Source organism: Notechis scutatus, chromosome 2, assembly GCF_049901735.1.
Source record: "Notechis scutatus isolate UNSWTSFEM ecotype Mainland chromosome 2, rNotScu1.2, whole genome shotgun sequence".
In the NCBI taxonomy this organism is placed as follows: domain Eukaryota; kingdom Metazoa; phylum Chordata; class Lepidosauria; order Squamata; family Elapidae; genus Notechis; species Notechis scutatus.
The window spans coordinates 133,141,652-133,161,006 of NC_142010.1; the positions used below are offsets into that span (position 1 = coordinate 133,141,652).

General features: G+C 42.9%; 1 protein-coding gene across 4 annotated transcripts in view; it reads right to left on the reverse strand.

Annotated features, from left to right (window-relative positions):
* LARP4 (La ribonucleoprotein 4) overlaps positions 1 to 5,039 on the reverse strand; it is a 37,139-nt gene extending 32,100 nt beyond the window's left edge. For 2 of the 4 annotated variants that reach the window (XM_087956242.1, XM_026679975.2), the window contains exon 1: positions 4,718 to 5,039. Coding sequence is in view for 2 of the 4 variants with exons in the window: in XM_087956243.1 (XP_087812369.1) it covers positions 4,718 to 4,735 (18 nt within the window). In the remaining 2 variants the exon portion in view is untranslated. The remainder of the gene's footprint in view (positions 1 to 4,717) is intronic. The other 2 variants (XM_087956243.1, XM_026679977.2) reach the window with 2 other exon arrangements.
* Between the last annotated feature and the right edge of the window lie 14,316 nt (positions 5,040 to 19,355).

A 19,355-nucleotide genomic window follows, 5' to 3' on the forward strand; every position in this document is an offset into this window, starting at 1 on the left:
ACTTAAGCTAGTTAAAGCTCAAATATTTTCTGGAAGGATTTATGGGCAATGGTTAATGTTTGGAGACATTCTAACATTGTATTTAGTGATCTCTCAGGATTGCTATAACAATGATCACATCTGTTCCAAGGATAAATTGCAACAAAAGAAGTTAAGATATATAACAAATATTAGTGGGTTTAAAAATTAGTTAATGTTTGCTCAGGAGAATCTATTCACTATCACATTAGTTATGATACATAATATTCAACTGCAGAAAAACCAACGGAGTCTGGCTTCAAATGAAGCAAGAACCACTTGAACTTTCCTAGAAAAGGGCTGAGTTAAACTAAATTATTTATTTAGACAATTCAATGGCACTTCTCAGGTTGTATGGACAAAACTCAAATCCAGCTTTGTTAACACTAAAAGATTTAAATATCTAACTTTAACAGAGAGAGTATTTTATTAAAAAAAAACTCAGTTAAACAAACTAGTTACATCACCGATAATGAACAGTTGACTTTTAACTCAGCAATTCAGTTAATATTTAAAGTGCAAGATTTAAAATTGCCTTCAAAGGACTATAGGCAAGAGTGCATGTATGTTTCTTCCATTATAACTGGCAAATATGACAAAAAAACCTGCTCTTCTAATTTATCAGTGTATTTTAATCAATTTGCACAAAAAATTCACTCAGCTACTGTTCTTGATTTAACAGCTCTAGTAAACTGTTTTACATTTTCTTTTCAGATTTATTATTTTTTTATAGACAGCAAATAAACAGCAGTTTTTAATCTTTTATGATCCAGCATCCTGTTCTCCAAAATGTCTAGCATGTTTATCAGACAGCCACAAAAATAACATGAGACACAGCATTTTCTATTGTTGTTCTTCAGTATTAAAATTCAAGATGAGCTAAACCATCTACAATAATTAGACCATGCTGATGCAGCATACAGATTTTTAAAAAGTCTTTAGCTTTTAACATCATGAGCACATTTCTTATACCATTCCAAAATCTAGGAGGAGGGCATAAAACTGTCCCAAGTTTGAGTTAAAAGAAACATTAACAGGATACCATCACCCTGTCAAAATCTCTGAAACCCTTCTTGAACATATACAGTACTTTTTCCTGGGGCTATACAGTTACCATACAAGACCAAGAAATGTGGGGTTTAAGAATTTTAATATATTATAACTTTAAAAGAAATCTTTGCTGTATCTTTGCTTCCTTCAACTACAGAGCTGCTAGTCACAGCAGAGGAAAGACAACCATGGAATTCAGGATTCAACACGAAGGTGGCCACATTCTAAGTACAACTATCTAGAATTGCTATGAATTATCTTTGCATTACTCCTCCAATAGCAAAATCCACTAAACTAGCCAGAAAATAATGCAATTTTTTTGTTCAGGATTTATATTTTGTTCCTTCCTTAACAATCCAAAGCACGTTCAATCTAACTGGAAGTATTTATCTCCTCTGTAACCCAGTTTGTTTAATATCCTATTGCACAGGTCCATTATCTGTAACATATAAACCAGAATTCTCAACAATTCTGGCATACTGCTGTGGCCAATGTTCTAATTCAATAGGTACTATAGCAAAATGTTATGTGAAAGAGCCAACACAATTTTATTCAACTCTGTCAAACAGAACTGAATAATGACAACTCATAAATACCATCATTTAGTAGATTTCAATACTCTGATTCCAAGCTTGCACTCTTAAAAGTTCTCCTGAAAAAAGCCTTTCTTGTAAAAAAAAAAAGCATATTTATAATTGTAGTTAAGTTTCTCAGAATTGTATGGATCTTTAAACATTAAAAAAAATACATATTACAAAAAGCTACTGCACCTCAAGCTGATAGTGAAAAATTAGGATTACAACTTTTCCAACAGCTTTAGTCAAAAGATCACGATAAGTATCTGCCCAAGTTTGTATGCCTTTTCCTGCCTTGGAAATATTTATCTTCACCTTCTTTAAAAAAAGGATTAAATTGCAAACTTTGAAATCATCTTAATAATAAATGATGAATCATGGCCCATCAGAATATTATTTCTCTATAAGAATTGTAACAACAAGATCAGTTATTCAGCCAGTTATCCCCATATTAAATGATTGCATATATTTAATTCACAATAACATAAAAGTATTTTATTGCTGATAGTTATTACTCCATCTGATTTATTATAGATACCTTTGTAAATTAGACTTTCACTTTATAATTTTTATACATAACAGTCCTATTTCTTGGAGTATTCATTGACTTAAGATGGAATCCGATATTCATTTACCTAGACCAGTGGTCGCCAACTGGTAGTCTGCGGCGCACTGATGGTCCATGAGAAAATTTTAGTGGGCCACCCCAGAGCCCCCCCCAAAGCAATTAATCCAGGCTGCGCGGGAACACTGCGCTGCCTACATACCATGAGAACCCGCCCCGCCCACTCACTCCTTACCTGGCAAACTTGCCTGCTAAGTTGCTATTTTTCCTTTCCCCCCCCCAGCCCTCAGCTGTTCTGCTATGCCAGGAGATTTAGATTAGCTACAAAGCAGGAAATCATTGGATTTCTTGCTTCCTAGCTAATCTTTAGATCTAGGACTGAAGCTTCTATTATTCAGTGCAGACTCAGGTAGCCGATGGCAGAAAGATAGATCTCTGAATGAATCTGTGATTCTGTGAGCAACTTAAATCTGCCTGCCTGCTTTGCCTGATTTTGGGTAAAAGTTGCTCTTTTTATTATAAAAATAGATCTCTGAGTGAATCTGTACAACTCAATCTCCTGCCTGCTTTGCCTGATTTTGGGTAAACATTGCTCTTTTTTAATAAAAAAATTCAATATTTATATATTTGTAATATTTACATACAAGCCATGCCCAACAAGTCACATGATCACCAAGCCACACTTACAAATTAGGCTACGCCCACAGAACCGGTTGTTAACAAATTTGAATCCCACCCCTGCCTCTGTGTGGGTGGGGGGGAAATGTTAGATCTGTGTGTGTCACTCTCTCCAACGTCAGCAAACAACCTTCAGTCAAAATTCAGTGGTCCCCAGAATTTAAAATTATGAGTTTGGTGGTCCCTGAGGTCCAAAAGGTTAGCAACCCCTGACCTAGACTATAGCCCAATAGAATTCAGTGGGCCTTGCTTCAGAGCAAGCAGTTGACATTTTGCACAACTTGAGTATAATAAGGCAGCAAACCTAACATTTCATGTTAAGTCTGCATGTATTTCTCACAGCCAAGGTCTTACCCATTGAGAATAAATTTTAGTTAAAGGTTTGAGACATACACACATACAAACACACACATATATAGAGATGTCAATTAGTTTGCAGAACAAGCTATCAAATCATAAGCCTTTTCCTGTGTTATTTCCCAGAATCAGTCTCATGCATATTTATGAATAAAACTTTGTACCTTTAACCCTGTTCTATAAAATAGAGAACTCCAAACATTTTTTAAAAAAATGATTTTAATTGACTGCATAATTATGTTAAACTGGTGTATCTATTTGAACTTCACTATAGTAGAAAAACTTTTCCATATGTTGCAACTTCATTTCCCATAACCTTCAAAAGGCATATATTTATATATGGAATTAAAAAGGTGAAACTGTGTTGCTCAGTTAAAATGAAGACTATTATGAAGCTCCTACTTCAGCAATTTCTGAAGGATAGAAATGGTTTAAACATCCAGCGTTACAAGCCAGGTTCACACAAAAAATTTACACCACTTTCCTCTTAAAAGTTCTGTTTATTTGGGCACAGTTAAACCAGTGCCACGTTGCTAAGTTACAGCTTTACTAGTCTGACATTTCGACAATAAGAACAATACAATCTGGAATCTACTCAAAACATTAGCCAGGCAAGAGGGGGGGAAAGCCAGCAGTCAGCTGACTATATATTGTACTCCTGCCATGTGCCTGCAGTTTTTTTGAGAGTTGGAAGGGGATGACCTCCCACGTATTCTTTTTTAAAGTTTATTTTAACAAGAGGCAAGATGGGAAATAGGAAGGCAGAAAACTGCTTCCAAAACGTTTCTTCCTCCTCGGCGCGGGACTCAGATAAGCGTGTAACCTTCACACGTGCCCGGCCATGTTCCAAGTAGCAGCCATCAGGGAGAACTTTTACGAAAGGTCACTGCGACGTCTTTCATGGCCTTCTCCTCCCGCCCAGACTCCTTCACACACACACACACACAAGAGGAATAGACAGAAGAATCTAACACAACTTAGTCTACGGACTCACAAAAACGGTCCGGCACGGTCCCCTGAACTGCGCTCCCCCCTCAGGCCTACTTCACCTTTACGCGGCAAGCCACGCTTCCACATCCTGTCCCCTTCGCCCACACGACCGCAGATCTCGGCCCCTGTTCACAGGCCTTCCTGGGCCGCTCACGAAGCTTGACCTTGGGAGGCCCACCCACTGGCCCAGCGTGTCAGATTGGATCCCGAAACCCGCTTCGCCCCATTACCCGCCGGCGGCCGCGTGATCCTCCTCCTCCACCTCCAATGGCGCACCATGGCGGGCAAGTGCGCCGGGAGCGCCGTCCCCTCCAACCTCCCTCCTTTCCGCCCGGAGACCCCCTCCCAAGTAACGCTCCCCACCGGCGCCCACGCGAGCGAGGGGGCAATTTGCTGTGTCAGCCACCATCCCCCCACTCCAGCCGGGCGGCTGGCGGGCGACCGCGCGCCGCCTGGCGAGTCACGTGGCTCAACCCCGACTCACCTCCATGAAGAGCAGCATCTTTTTCCTCCAGCCTCCCCCGGCCAGTCTTTGACCCTCCCGACCCCGACCGAAGCCCCCGAGGCGAGTCGCCGAGATCGTCTTCCTCCACCACTGCCGGCAACGAAAGCCTGACTCCGCGCAAAAAGACGAGAACTCCGCCTCCTCCGGCCTCCTTCTCCTTCCTGCCGCCGCTATCACTCCATTCACCACCAGGGCCGAGCCCCAGCAGCAGCAGCAGCCGCCACACGCAACCCTTCCCCCCTCCCCTTCCGGGGCAATTTCCACAAATGCTTCCGGACCACGAGCGGCTCAGCTTCAGAGAAATGACCCTCTGCTGACAAGCGATCGCGTTAGCAGCAGAATGTACCATTAGCTGAAAGGGGGAGGAGGTGTCATTCTCCCACCTGTTCTTCGCAGGATCCATTCTTTTTGCCCGTAGGGAGCGTCGTATTGCAGGAATGTAAAAAACACCGCAAGATAGGGGAACCGCCTTATTGTATCCAGCCTACCCTAAAAATCTATCTTGTACGGTCTCCTCATTATTTTATTTTGACTAAATCCACGCCTGAGTACTTTAATCCAGCTATATTTTCTCAAGTGTAGTGTAGGGGTGTTTTGGGGGTTTGTTTGCTCAGAGCTTGTAAGACGATTTTGCAAAATGCTGCTTCTTACAGTACCTTCCTTCAGTCACTCCAGTATGCCAGAACTAAAGTTTTGTAGCATCTTGAAGACTAAGAAAGCTATTGTTTTAACTGCTATGTGTAACCTATTTTCGGGTGTGTGTGTGTGCTCTTTCTCTTGATCACATAATTGTTTGATGAAGGCATCCTTTTTTCATAAACTTCATTGCACTGAAGTTACAGAACTTAGTGTCCTGAATTAAAGAAGACAAAACCTATTCCATAGTACTACTAGTCTATTACATAGCAGGTACAGAGAGGCAGGGGGGTGTAAGTAGAAAAATATATATCAAACTTTTAATTAAATCTTTGTCACCCAACATCTCCATGATTTTTTCATAGTATTTTTCTGGCCCACCATGCTTTCTGTTTTGATATAACTACAGTACAGAGCCATGCAAGTGAACAAGGAGGTTGGGATTTCCCCAATATTATCTCCCTTTTTATTATTCACCTGTATGTTTGCTGGCAGAAAGTGTTGTAAACAACTTTCCTGCATTGTATCTTGCACACAAATTTTGGATTTGGCACAATATAGTTATTCTGATTATAGTGTTCTCTATGTGCAATGCTCAAAGCATCCTTTTTTTAAAAAAAATTAAAATGAAATAGAGGGGAGCTTAAAAAAGGCAAAATCAAGAATGCAAAAGAAAAAAAAAACCCATAACTTCCAATTTTCTTTGGTACAGGTACATTCTACATTAACCTCTTACTCTAAAATCAACAATACACAATATTTCTATAATCATAACAGCTCTAATTTTCAAACCCCCAAATTAAAAGTTAATTTCCTTCCATTTCCCCCAAGAAGTTCGACAGTGGTTGAACAGATAGGACAAATAGATGTTGATCCTCTTTTTTGTGAAGGTGAAATTCTGTGCTGCACAAGGTTTTTAAGCTTCCCCACTTACTCAAATTTGTATAAATAAATCATTTTGAACAATAAATACTATTTTATCTCTTAGCTATGCAGCACCAAGTCTGATTCAAAGATGATAGATTAAATAAGAAGATCGGACAATTTTGTTAATCAAATTTCTGTTATTTTGGAGAAGGGATTAAGGTAGACAACAAGATGTTTGGCTCATGACATGTTGAGAAAGAAGATAAGGTTAGATAAGAAGATAACCTTTATTGTCATTTTTTTTTTTACTGTGAGCATATTGATACACTTAAAAATAAAATTCTGTAACCTGCTTTCAAGAGAAACACATGTACACATGCTATATGCATACATACATATACCCATCTGTTCTGACTCGAAGGTCTGAACCTGCCTTGTTAGAAGATACAGACTTAAGTAATGAGGAAGAAGAGGAGGACTTGGCTCTGAGGTTTGACTCAGACTTAAGTAATGAGAAAGAAGAGGAGGACTTGGCTCTGCGTTGCTGGAGGATTCGGAATCATCTCCCTCCCCGGGACCTTCCTCCCTGGTTGTGCCTCAGGTGTCGGCAGATAATCAGGAGAGCGTGCCGGAGTCCTTGGCTGAGGATGAAGCCGAGGAATGCTGGTTTGATGCAAGACAAAGACGTAGACTGTCATGTACGCCGATCGAAGGAAGGCGCGGAGCCAGTGACTATTTTTCAGCTCATTTATTAGTCCCGAGATCGACTCGGTTCGTGGAGATCGATGGCAGCTTATATTGAACTGGCCTCGCCGGCCGCGGCCAATGACACCGCTTCGAATCTCCCGCGATCGGTTTCTTCCAATCGCGGGGATTCGCAGTGGGCCAATCAGTGCGGCTCGCTCGGCCAATCCGATTGCTGCGCGCCATGGCCAATCAGGACGCGGTATTACAAGAATGCTAATGTACAATACAGAACACCCCTCCCCTCTTGGTATGGTCCTACGTGACGTAGTCCCGTAAGTAGGCGGGGCTCCGCACTTGCCTACTGGACCTGCGCAGGTTAGTCGATGTCTGGTCTCCGAGCGGTTCGGTCGGGTTCTGTGCTGCTCTCGGCCTCGTCGATGGAACCGCCTGGAAGGGTGAGCCGGGCCTTTCGCCGTAGCTTCCTCCCGGTCTACCCGGGCTGGTCGAGCTGCTGGCTTTGCCGCTCCTGCCTGGTCCTTCCGGGCTGGTTGAGCTGGCTTGGCTGTTTCTTCCAGGTGAGGCTTTGAGCTGGTTGTCTGTCTCTGCTTTGGTTGGTGAGTATTCTTGGCTTCTTTCTTGTTGGGGTTGGTTTCCGGGGTTTTCCCTCCCCTCTTGGTTGGTGTTTGAGTGGTCCCCCTCCCTTCCTGGGTTTATGTTTGTGTCTGCTTGCGTGTCGGTTGTGTTTCCAGTGGCCGTTCTCGATCTTAATTGATCGATGTGTCGTTTCCATGCTCATCCATCGACTGTAGCCGGTACGAGCGGGGACCTGTTACCTGGGTTATCGTTGCCGGTACCCAGAGGGGGTCCCCTCTAAGTTTTTTTGCGTATACTGTGTCTCCTGGTGTGAACGTTCAGTGCCTGCTTGATGAGTCGGGGGGGGTTCGGGGTTGTATGTGGGGTGCAGTCTGTCTAGGGGGAATCTTAGTTTCCTCCCCATTAACAGCTCTGCGGGGCTTTTGTTGGTCGTTGTGTTTGGCGTTATGTGTTGGATGAAGAGTAGTTTATTTATTTTTTCTTGCATTTCCCCGGTTTCGATTTCCTGGATTGTTTTTTTGGTGAATTGGACCATTCGTTCCGCCCTACCATTCGCCGCCGTATGTGCCGGCGCTGTCAGGGCATGTCGTATTCCCCGTTCCGCTAGGAATTTTTCGAATTCCAGTGTGGTGAACTGTTGACCGTTATCTGATACAATTACATCTGGGAGACCATGGGTTGAGAATAGTTTGTTGAGTTCTTTGATGACAGCCTCGGTGGTGGTAGTTCTCATGTCGCTTACCTCCAGCCAGTTGGAGTAAGTGTCTACCGTTATGAGGAATGTGTGCCCTTTCGTGGGCCCGGCGAAGTCTATGTGTATCCTGGACCATGGCCCTCTAGGGGTTTCCCATTCCAGGATTGGGGCGGCGGGTGGGCTTGGCCTGGATTCTTGGCATTGCTTACAGCTTGCCACCCAGGCTTCGATTTGTTTGTCCATCCCCGGCCACCAGGCGTAGCTTCTGGCCAGGGCTTTTGACTTAACGATGCCCGGGTGCCCCTCGTGTAACAATTCCAGGACCCTTTTTTGCAATTTCTCCGGAATAACAACCCTGTTCCCCCCCATAGTACACAACCCTTTTGCGTGAAAAGTTCCGTTTGTCTGTTCCGAAAAGTCCTGAATGCTTCGTCGTCGTCTTTTTCTGGCCACCCTTTCTCCACCCATTGTAAGACCCGCGCCAGACGTTTGTCTTTATTGGTTTCGTGGGCAATGTCTGACGTGGTTAGGGGGAGGTTGGGTAAGGTCTCTATGCTCAGGGTGGATGCTGTGGGTGCCGGGTCGGCGTCCAGGTCGGGTAATGGGGTGCGGCTCAAGGCGTCTGCGTGTGTGATTGTCTTACCGTGTCGATGGGTCAGCTGGTAACTGTAGGCGGCGAGGAATTCAGACCACCTTGTCATTCTCGGGGATAGAATGTTCGGGGTGGGGAAAACTTCCGGTTTGTCGGCTTTGGCAGCGGCAAGGATTCGTGATCCTGCGCGATCCCTGTTGCGCTAGCCGCCTTGGTGCCTCCGATCCGGACGGGTCTGGAGGCTAAGGCTGCCCCATAGAGGCAGCCGAAGATAGGAGGGATCCGGACAGGGGGTTGGGGTTTTCGCAGACCCCTTCCCCACCCGGCTTAACCCTCTTTTCTCAAGGCGGTGGAGCGGCGGTCAGCAATGGCCGCCACAAGGAAGCTGACAGCTGGATAAGATTGTGCTGGAGGAAGAAGGAGAAAGTTCTGAAGCGAAAGTTTTTTGGCTGAACTGGGACTATAAGATACAAGTAATATCCTGAAAATCCTGATTTTTTGAAAGATACTTTGTTTCCAGAAGAGATTTACAAGTGGCGAGTGAAAGTGCTTAAAGAGAAAGTTTACTCTCCTTCCACATGGATTTAACAAATGGATATTGAAAATCCTACTATTTTATAGAAGGTAAAAATTTAAAGCTTTCTGTTATAAGTGGGAAGGGAGAGGACAAAAGGAAAATTTTTATTAAGATTTTGTTGGAGAAGATGCCTGGAAGATTTTGAGATTGGAAGTTAATTGCAATAAGACTTTAAAATACAGATTGGGTTTTTTTTCCCTTTTCAATTGATATTACCCCAGGAAGAAAGGTGTGAAGGGAAGAACTTTGTGCTCTGTTTGGACTGTTTGATGACTTTGGAACTTTGGGAATTGTTTTAAGCCTTGAATTATCTTGGTTGTTTTAAGAAGAAAAAGAAGGGAAAAAGAAGGAAAAAAAGGTTTATAATGACTTTATCTGTTGATGAACTGAGAGAGGAATATGGCAAAATAAAGAAAGATGGAAAAGATACTGTGAAAGAAATTTTTCGCTTTTTAGAAATGGCGCTTGCTACTTATCAGAAAACACAACAATTGAGGGAGGAAGAAGAAGAAGAAGAAGAAGAAGAAGAAGAAGAAGAAGAAGAAGAAGAAGAAGAAGAAGAAGAAGAAGAAGAAGAAGAAGAAGAAGAAGAAGAAGAAGCCATCTTTAATGAATCTACAAAGTTGATTAAGAAAGGAAGGAGAAAGAGAGGAAGGAAAAAGGACACAAGACTTAAAAAAACATCCAAGAAAGTGAAAAATAAGACGCAAAATCAATACAATGTTAAAAAGCAGAAGAAAAGAGAAATACAACAGAGAGGGGAAGTCAAGGGGGGTAAAAAGACCAGATGGGATAGGATAGGGAGGAAGAAGGGGGAGGGAAGCCATAAAGGTATGAAACAAGATGTGCAAAAGAAATTTTTTTTTTAGGGATAAAGGGTAATATAACTTTGTCTTAGGATTCTGCAGGGTACATAAAATGGTGTTGTAGTATCTGTATTAGGAATAGAGAATTAGAATTTTATAAGACTTGAGTAAAGATTAAAATATTAAAGGTTTAATAATTTAATAAAATATTAAAAGGAATGTTTAAAATATTTAGTTTAAGTATAGAGTTTAATTGACTATTGTGTGGATGTTAGTATGAATATATTATTGTAGTATTTTGTTTTTGAGATAGATGATAGGAATGTTATGAGATTTAATCTTTAATTATATATTTAATTACTTTGTGGATTTACTATTTTCTTTCTCTAAGTAGTATGTACTAAGCAGAATCAGATAGGGAACTAGGTGTTACCTTAAATGTTAATTTAGGGGTGCGATGGAAAGGCATCATGCTTCGATTAGTGATTTCAGGAGAAATCTTTTTCTTTTTTGCTGTAGGGAATGAGATAAATAAATAATTGGAAAAGAATGGACAAAAGATACAAATATAATGATTCAAACGAAGATGTAATAAATAAAATAGAATTAAGAAGAGTGGAAAGCGGGGAGAAGTTATAATGAAGATATAGAATGGTAAACAAGATAGGTAATGGCATATAAGATGAACATGAATTTAATTGAAGTCCATACAAAGAGAGGTAATCCGGGGCCAAGCTACTTTTTTGAAAAAGAAGGGGTTTTTTTGTGTTTTGTGTGTGTATGTTTATTTGAGATTTAATAAAACCTTGGAGGAAAGCGAGAGGAGAATAATTGCAAACAAGACAGAGGGAAATATGAATAGGATGACTAAGTGCAAAGAGAAGTAATGAGAAATTTGCTAAAAGATATTTAAGTGGAAATGGGATATATTAGAATTGTATTGTATAAAACAATGTTTTATCTGCCTTGTAAAAATTTATAATGGAAAGAGGTTTAATGATGCTTTGTTTGTCTTTAAAAATTTAATAAAATTAGTTTAAAAAAAAAAATAGAATGTTCGGGGTGGCCTTGTTTCCTGCCAGGATGCCCAATAGCAGTTTGTGGTCGGTGATGATGGTGAATGTTCGGCCGTAGAGGTACTCGTGGAACCTTTTTACGGTGGCGATGATTGCCAGGGCTTCCTTGTCTAGCTGGCTATAGTTCCTTTCCGGCTTTGATAGGGTTCTTGAGTAAAAGGCGATGGGTGCTTCGTTTCCGTTCGGAAGTGTGTGGCTGAGGATAGCCCCGATGCCGAACGTTGACGCGTCGCACGTTACTGTTAGTGGGAGGGTCTCGTTGTATTGGATGAGTACGGCATCCGATGTGAGGAGGTCCTTGGTTCGGTTGAATGCGGCTTCCTCTCGCCTCCCCCAGTTCCAGGTGGCTGTTTTGTCCAGCAGCCTATGCAACGGTTCCACTGCGGTCGCCTTTTGGGGCAGGAAAACATTATAGAAGTTAATCAGCCCTAGGAAAGCCTGCAGTTCTGTTTTATTCCTCGGCCTGGGGGCTTCCTTGATGGCTCTGATTTTTTTTTCTGTTGGGTGGATTCCGTGCTGGTCTAGGAGGTACCCTAGGAACTCGACCCTCTCGGTATGCAGCTGGCATTTTTCTTTTTTGACTTTCAGCCCCGCGTCTTTGAATTTTTGTAGTACCTCCCTCAGGCGGCCTTCCAGTTGTTTTTGGTTGGCCGCTGACACCAGCACATCATCAAAGTAGGGCACCACCCCCTTGATTCCTTGCAAGAGCCTCTCCATGAGGCTCTGGAAAATTCCTGGCACTACGCTGACTCCGAACTGGAGTCTCTTGCAGCGGAAGGCCCCCCGGTGGGTTACTATGGTCTGCGCCTCGGCGGTATCTGCGTCGACCGGCAGTTGTTGGTAGGCTTGCGCCAGGTCGAGCTTCGCAAAAACCTTGCCTCCCCCCAGTGAATGCAGAAGGTGCTGTACTACTGGGACGGGGTAAGCGCTTTGTTGTAGGGCGCAGTTGAGGGTGGCCTTATAGTCCCCACAGATTCTCACCGACCCATCGGGCTTGACTGGGGTGACTATGGGGGTCTCCCACCGGGCGTGATCAGTTGGCTCTAGGACTCCCTGTTTTATGAGCTTGTCTATCTGCTCATCGATCTTGGGTCTGAGTGCGAAAGGCACTTGTCGCGGCTTGAGGCGTATCGGGGGAACGCTGGGGTCTAAGCTGAAGGAAATAGGGGGCTCTCGGTACTTGCCTAGGCTGCCGTCGAACACCTCCTGGAAGTCCTTCGCGAGTTGTTCCTCCCAGTCTACCTCAGCGACGTGGACGATGCCCGTTACTTCGATCCCGAGGGGCGCGAACCACTGTAGTCCCAAGAGGCTGGGTCAGTCTCTGTCTACGATAGTCAGGGGAAGTCTTGCTGTGCGCCCTTTGAATGTGATTTCGAAGTGTCCTGTCCCGACTACGGGGATGCGGTTCCCTTGGTAGTCCTTTAGGATTAACTTCTGGCTTTCCAGCTCCCTTTTGTGGATGGTGGGCACCAGGCGCTTGATTTCCTGCCATGCAACCATGGAGAGGTAGGACCCGGAGTCCACCTCCATCTTGCATGGCTTGCCCTCGATACCCACTTCCACGTGTACCTTGCGGGCGTCCCAGCTAGATGAGTGGCCGATGATGACCGTCTGGTAGGTCTCCTCTCTTTGTCGGTTCTCGCCGTTTCGTCAGTTCCGTCCGCCCCGGCTCCACCGGCTCTCGGCTTGGCGGTCCCTTGTCCTGGGGGGGGGTGCCGTCTCGTCTCCTGCCGCTGCTGGTTCGCCGTCGGGGGCTGTAGGTCCGCTTGAGTCGGCAGACTCGGGCGATGTGGCATCTCTTGTCGCATTGCCGGCAGATCGCGTCGAAAAACCGGCATTCCGACCGAGGATGGTCACCCCCGCACCCGGCACATTGCAGTCCCGACTTACGACTCCGCCACTCGCGCCGGTCTCATTCCGCTTGGAGTCGGTGGATGTCCTCCTCCTCGTCCGTGGTGTCGGAGAGGGAGTCGAGGTCGCCATGGTGGGTGGTGGTGGTCGCTCGGCAGTTTGCCTCTGGCTGCGTCTCAGTCATCGGGGGCGTCTCGGTGGTTGCGGTTCGGTCCCCCGCGTTGGGCCGCCGCATTCGGGTTGCTGATTTCCGGGTTGCCTCGGCTGTGGTGGCCTCGGCGAGGGCGTCCGTGAGGGAGATGTCGCCCTTCGCCATCAAACGGCTTTGTAGGACCGGGTCTCTGAGCCCGAGGACGACGCGGTCTCGTAGCGCCTCGTCCATGTCTGTGAAGCCGCACATGCCTCCCAGGTTCCGCAGGTCAGCCATGAAATCGCTGATGCTCTCACCCTCTTTCTGGTCGCGTCGGTAGAAATCGTGCCGTCTGATGAGGGTGGGCACGGCAGGGGCATAGTGGCTTCGCAACAGAGGCTCGAGGTCGGCCCAGTCCATTGCCTTTACATCTTCCAGTTTTGCGAGGGCTTTTGCCATTTTAAACACCGTGGGCCCGCAGTGTGTCAGGAATACGGCCCTTTTTTCTGCCCGTTCGCATCCTTGAGGTTGCTACTCTCCAGGAACATCAGGAACCGATCAATGTATGATTCCCAGTCCTCAGTAGCCTGGTTAAAAGGTGCGGATGGCGCTATGCTGGCCATCTTGCTGGTCACGTCCATCTCGATGCCACGTGCTCGGTGGGTATCAGTTCCGCGATCCCACCTTCGTCGCCAGTGTCATGTACGCCGATCGAAGGAAGGCGCGGGAGGTAGTGACTATTTTTCAGCTCATTTATTAGTCCCAAGATCGACTCGGTTCGTGGAGATCAGTGGCAGCTTATATTGAACTGGCCTCGCCGGCCGCGACCAATGACACCACTTCGAATCTCCCGCAATCGGTTTCCTCCAATCGCGGGGATTCGCAGTGGGCCAATCAGTGCGGCTCGCTTGGCCAATCCGATTGCCGCGCGCCCTGGCCAATCAGGACGCGGTATTACAAGAATGCTAATGTACAATACAGAACATAGACATCGACGTGAAATGGAACGTAAAAGGAAATGTCAAATCAGGGACTGACTTGAGAGACTGACATGCCCCTCAGGAAATAAAAGAGGGCGTGTTAGCTCTGAATCTCTGTTCGGGACAATTTGTTTATTTGGAATAGTAGCTTTGACAAATTCTCTGCACGGCATTTGCTTTTGATTTATGGTCTTGTCTTGTTATCGGACTTTGCAGGCAGCTTTTGGAAGACTGCCAAGGAATTCTCCAGCCAAAGGAATTTAACTCTGTCGTTCCTGATTCTGTCGGTTTATTTATATTCCTTTGGAAATTTGGACTCTCACCTCGTGGTCACAGGTGAGACAGAACACCCATCCATCCATATAATCTTATCTATTTTTCCAAGTCATGGAATAAAATTGTCCAAGTTGTGAGTCAAAAAAATTTCCTCCAAGTAATTGTCATTCTTTGATTCTCTGTCAGTAAGCATGCAATAACAAATCAATCAATTGTGAACATTGCCATTCTATTTGTGACAGATGCTTCAAATCAGCTGCCTGCTATGCAAAAGTTATAACATTAAATACTTTGTAACATTTGGTAATGGCTTACTCTGGCAATTCAAGTTTGGAGAAATAATGTCAGGATTGAAAGGGGACTCTGTTCAGTGCCAATATACAAATATATTCAGTATTTTCAAAATGTCTTTAGCTAAATTGAGGATTATAATCCTCAACTACTACTGTATATTACTGAAGCACTGCAATGCTGCTTTCCTTCCAAAGATCTTTCCTTCCATATATGGTGGGACATGTTATCAATGAAACATCCTATTCAATATGTAGAATTATGAGGTTTTTTTCTCTGAAGCTTCTTTATATGCAAATGTTTGTTGCTTGCTTAGTGACATCATGAATTAGAAGCCATGGAATGGCAACGGAGACATCAATTCTATAAACAGAATCTGCTCCTCTCTGGGTGATTTTCCATTTAACTGTAAAAAAACAAAAAAAATTTGAAATGTAAATCTCTTTGTTGTCACCCATCTACTTACCTACCAACACAAATGGTGTGATAAGAGTAGAGGAAGCTTATCTGGCTCTTTCTGTGCAGTAATCATGCGTTCCCAAAGGTTTGTTGCATGGGAAAATCTACCATCCTTGATTTCAAAATCTGATGACTTTGAATCTTCATCATCAAAATCAGGAAGTGTGAGAGAATATGAATCAGAAGGTCCTGATGTGTCCAAAATTACAACCACCAAAAAGGAAACCATGCCTACCCATTCGGTTGAAATGCCTCCTCCTATAAAGTGTGTTTTGGATAAAATTGAGGTGTCACAACTGGAACGAGCCAAGAAGGTAGGCACCAAAAATGTAGCACCTTGCTCTGGAAAAAGACAATTAAGTTTGCATAACTCTTCACAATAGCATCTAGGTTTGCCTCATAGATTTATGACTATCAATTGCATATGAAGCACAAATATTCTTGGACCAAAAATCAGTACGATTTTTACCATTAAACAAAATATAATCTGATTCTGGTCATTAATGAAGGGGAAGCTCTTAAACTTTATTGCTACAGTACTATAATGTGCTTTTAAATCGTTATCATCACTATTATACTTTTGGGAAGAAAAGTCGCAAATGTATCTATATCTACATTTCCCAGATACAGAGACAACATCTTATGGGATTTACTGTCTCGGGGCGAGGGGACATCTGATTTTTTTTTTAATACTAGGAAATGCAGTTTGAGGAGAGTAGCATTTGCTGTTCGCCCTCAAATATCCCGTTTTTGTTCAGGCTTGTTGACCATCTCCAACCACCTGTGAAAGGTAGGAAGAAGGAAAATATTAATTTATTCCACAAATAAATGCTAAAACACCCAAATTAAGCTCTTTCATCTTGAAAAATGCTATATTATTGAATCCCTCCCTGAATGAAAAAAGAAAGCACAATGCTTTCCTTTTGCTAGTAAGCAGAGTCTAGGTCCTGTTTTGTTTTGTTTTTTTATAATGGGGGTGAGAGAGATGCTTCAAGGAAATCTATAAGCAGAGTTTTAAGTTTATAGTTATGTTCTTTTTTCCAAGGTTTCTGAATCTGGAGGTTTTACATAGTTTGAGTAATACCTGCAGAAATGGATTGGCCTATCTTTTATGAATTTGCTCTTTTTAAAATCTAAGAGACTTTCATTATTATTTAACTTTTTTTTTTTTAAAGGGATACATTTCTATCCCCTTTCTTCATAGGACACAAAGCAGGTAACATACCAACTAAAGTATTACAGTAAGCTCACATTCACACATTTAGAAATTTCCCAGAATTTTAAGAGGAGAGTGAAAGAGCTCCAAAACTAAGAAGTGATTTACACTGCTGAGTTAGGAATTCCTGTAACAATTCAATATATTACTTTTCCTTGCAAATATGTTCTATTCTTTCAGGATATTTCTAAAAAACTCTTTCGCATTCTGGAGAATGTGAATAGAGCTTATGAGCGCTACAAAAAAGATGATGGCATCGATCCAAAAATAGAAAAGGAGTATCACTCCATACTAACATGGGAGGAGAAAAACCGTCGATCTCAATTCCTAAATGAAATTGACAGTGTACTAAATGTCAACATGGGCAAATTAGTGGAACTACGCCTAGTACTGGACTCATTAAAAGAATGCAGTAAGTTCTGTAACTCCAACAGTGGGAAGGGATGCTCTGTCAAAATTCTATCTCATAGAAAAGTTGTTTTTTTAAAAGAGTTTTGAGAATCTGATCCGATATACTGTAGAAGACAAGAATCTACCACTGTTAAATTAGATAGACTTATATAATGCATATGAAGCCTAGGTTTAGCTAACATTTAATAGGAATCTATTCTAACACAATGGTCTTAATCTTCTATACCAGGGGTGTCAAACTCACGTCATCACGGCGTCACATGACGTATTGGGACTTTCCCCCCTTTGCTAAACTGGGTGGAGGTGGGGCCAGCATGTGACGCATCCGGCCCACAGGCCATGAGTTTGACACCCCTGTTCTATACCTTACATCCCACCAATTGCTCTATTAAATTGGATCTTTCAGCGATTGAAAGAAAAAGTCATTTTTTTCTTGGAAGGATATGCATGCATTTACACACATTCTGCTGTTAATTTATCAGTTGTACTGTGTTTTAGTTATTTAATTAAACTTCCATTGGTTTATTTTTAGTTCATCAGCTAGGTGCATTGCATCTATTTACTTCTGTATCCTCATTCTGTGAAAAAGACTTGCGACCTCCTGCCAGCTTCCCCACTGTGGGAAGCCATCAGGGAAGGTCATAAATGGTGATCACACGACTCCAGAGCACCTTTGTGAGTTGGTTGCCAAGTGCCCAAATTGCAATCCTATGGGGCACAGGGATGCTGCAGTGGCTGCTGCTTGAAAGACTGGTTCTAAGTCTCCTTGTTGAGCACTTCTGAAACTTTAAACATTTGCTGAATGAGTGGTTGTAACCAGTGGTGGGATTCAAATTTTTTTACTACCAGTTATGTGGGCGTGGCTTGGTGTGCATGGCAGGGAAAGGATACTGTAAAATCTCCATTCCCTCCCCACCCTACTAACCTGCTTTCCAGCTCTGTTCTCCTGTGCAGGGCAACCAAAGAAGACCCAGCCAATCAGCTGGGACTCAGGAGGCAGAGAATAGATGGGGGCGGGGCCAGTCAAGGGTGGTACTTGCCAGTTCTCCAAACTACTCAAAATTTCCACTACCGGTTCTCCAGAACTGGTCAAAACCTGCTGAATACCATCTCTGGTTGTAACCCAAGAAGTGCCTATAATTAGGACGAATTGTTTTGTAAAAAAAACTACTTTCATGTAATAAGTTCAATGCAATAAATTTTCAATTGCTATCTCTTGGACTAGGAATGCTATAGCTACTTATTATTTGGCAAGATTCTGAGATCTGCTTAAGTTTTAAATCAAGGAATAAATCCTGAATATAAACACTATCAGTGGGAATGCCTGCTAGCAAATAACTGCAAGCTTAAACTTCAGGATAATTTTTCACACACACACACACACACACACACACACACACACTCCCCCACAAGAATTAATGTAGTAGAGGATAGATAGTGGGCTAGTAGATAGTGGGCTAGTATTCAGATTTGGTATTCTCACTTATGGAAACTTCCTGGGTGATTCTGAATCAGTAACTCTCTCTCTTAGACCAGGCTATCTCATATGGTTGTTATTGTGAGGACAAAATGAAAAGGAGCCTTAAAAGCTTAGATTGCCAGGATATCTAATAAATAAGCAAGGCCTGTTGATTTTTCTCTCATATTAATTGTGCGATAGCTATGAATTATCCTAATGTAAAATTAATAGTCATTTTTTTTCAATAGATACCAAAGCCTCTCTTTCTTTCCAATTCCCAATATGTGAATGTGCATACAGAAATGATTAAAACAAAGTAATTGATTAAGTATAGCTTTAATTCTTGTACATGCAAATCTTATTAATCTTTGGAAACAATAGCTACAAGAAATCATTCAATACTAAATATTGTTGAGCTAGCTCAGCACTCTCTATTATGAGCCCATAAAGAGGCTTTCCAATAATTTGGATCCTTTTTCATGGGCAAGGCTATTATAAGAAAGAGTGAGGAAATTACTTGCAAGGCAGAGGTAGCAGAAGTACAGGTAGTCCTTGACTTAAAAAACAAAATTGGGACCAGAATTTCCATTGTTAAGCAAGGTGGTGGTTAAGTGAGCCACATCCAATTTTTATAATCTTTATTGCCATGGTTATTAATTGAATCACTGCAGTTGTTAAGTAAATCATGGTTGTTAAGCAAATCCGGCACCTCCCATTGATTTTGCTTGTCCGATGGCCCCTGGGAAGGTCAAAAATGGCAATCACTAAAGGGTGTGCATAAGTGCACCATCGTGCCTACCATCCCTATCCTATTGTCCCCATTTATTCATACCTATTTCCTGTATTCTTCCTCATGTTTATACTTATACCTATTATCTTGTAAGCAATTGACAAATCAAATCAATCAATAAATAAAATAAATCACATGATCTTGGGGTGCTGCAACCATCATCCATCATAAATACATGCTGGTTGCCAAGTGCCCAAATTTTGATCATGTGACTGCGATGGTTGT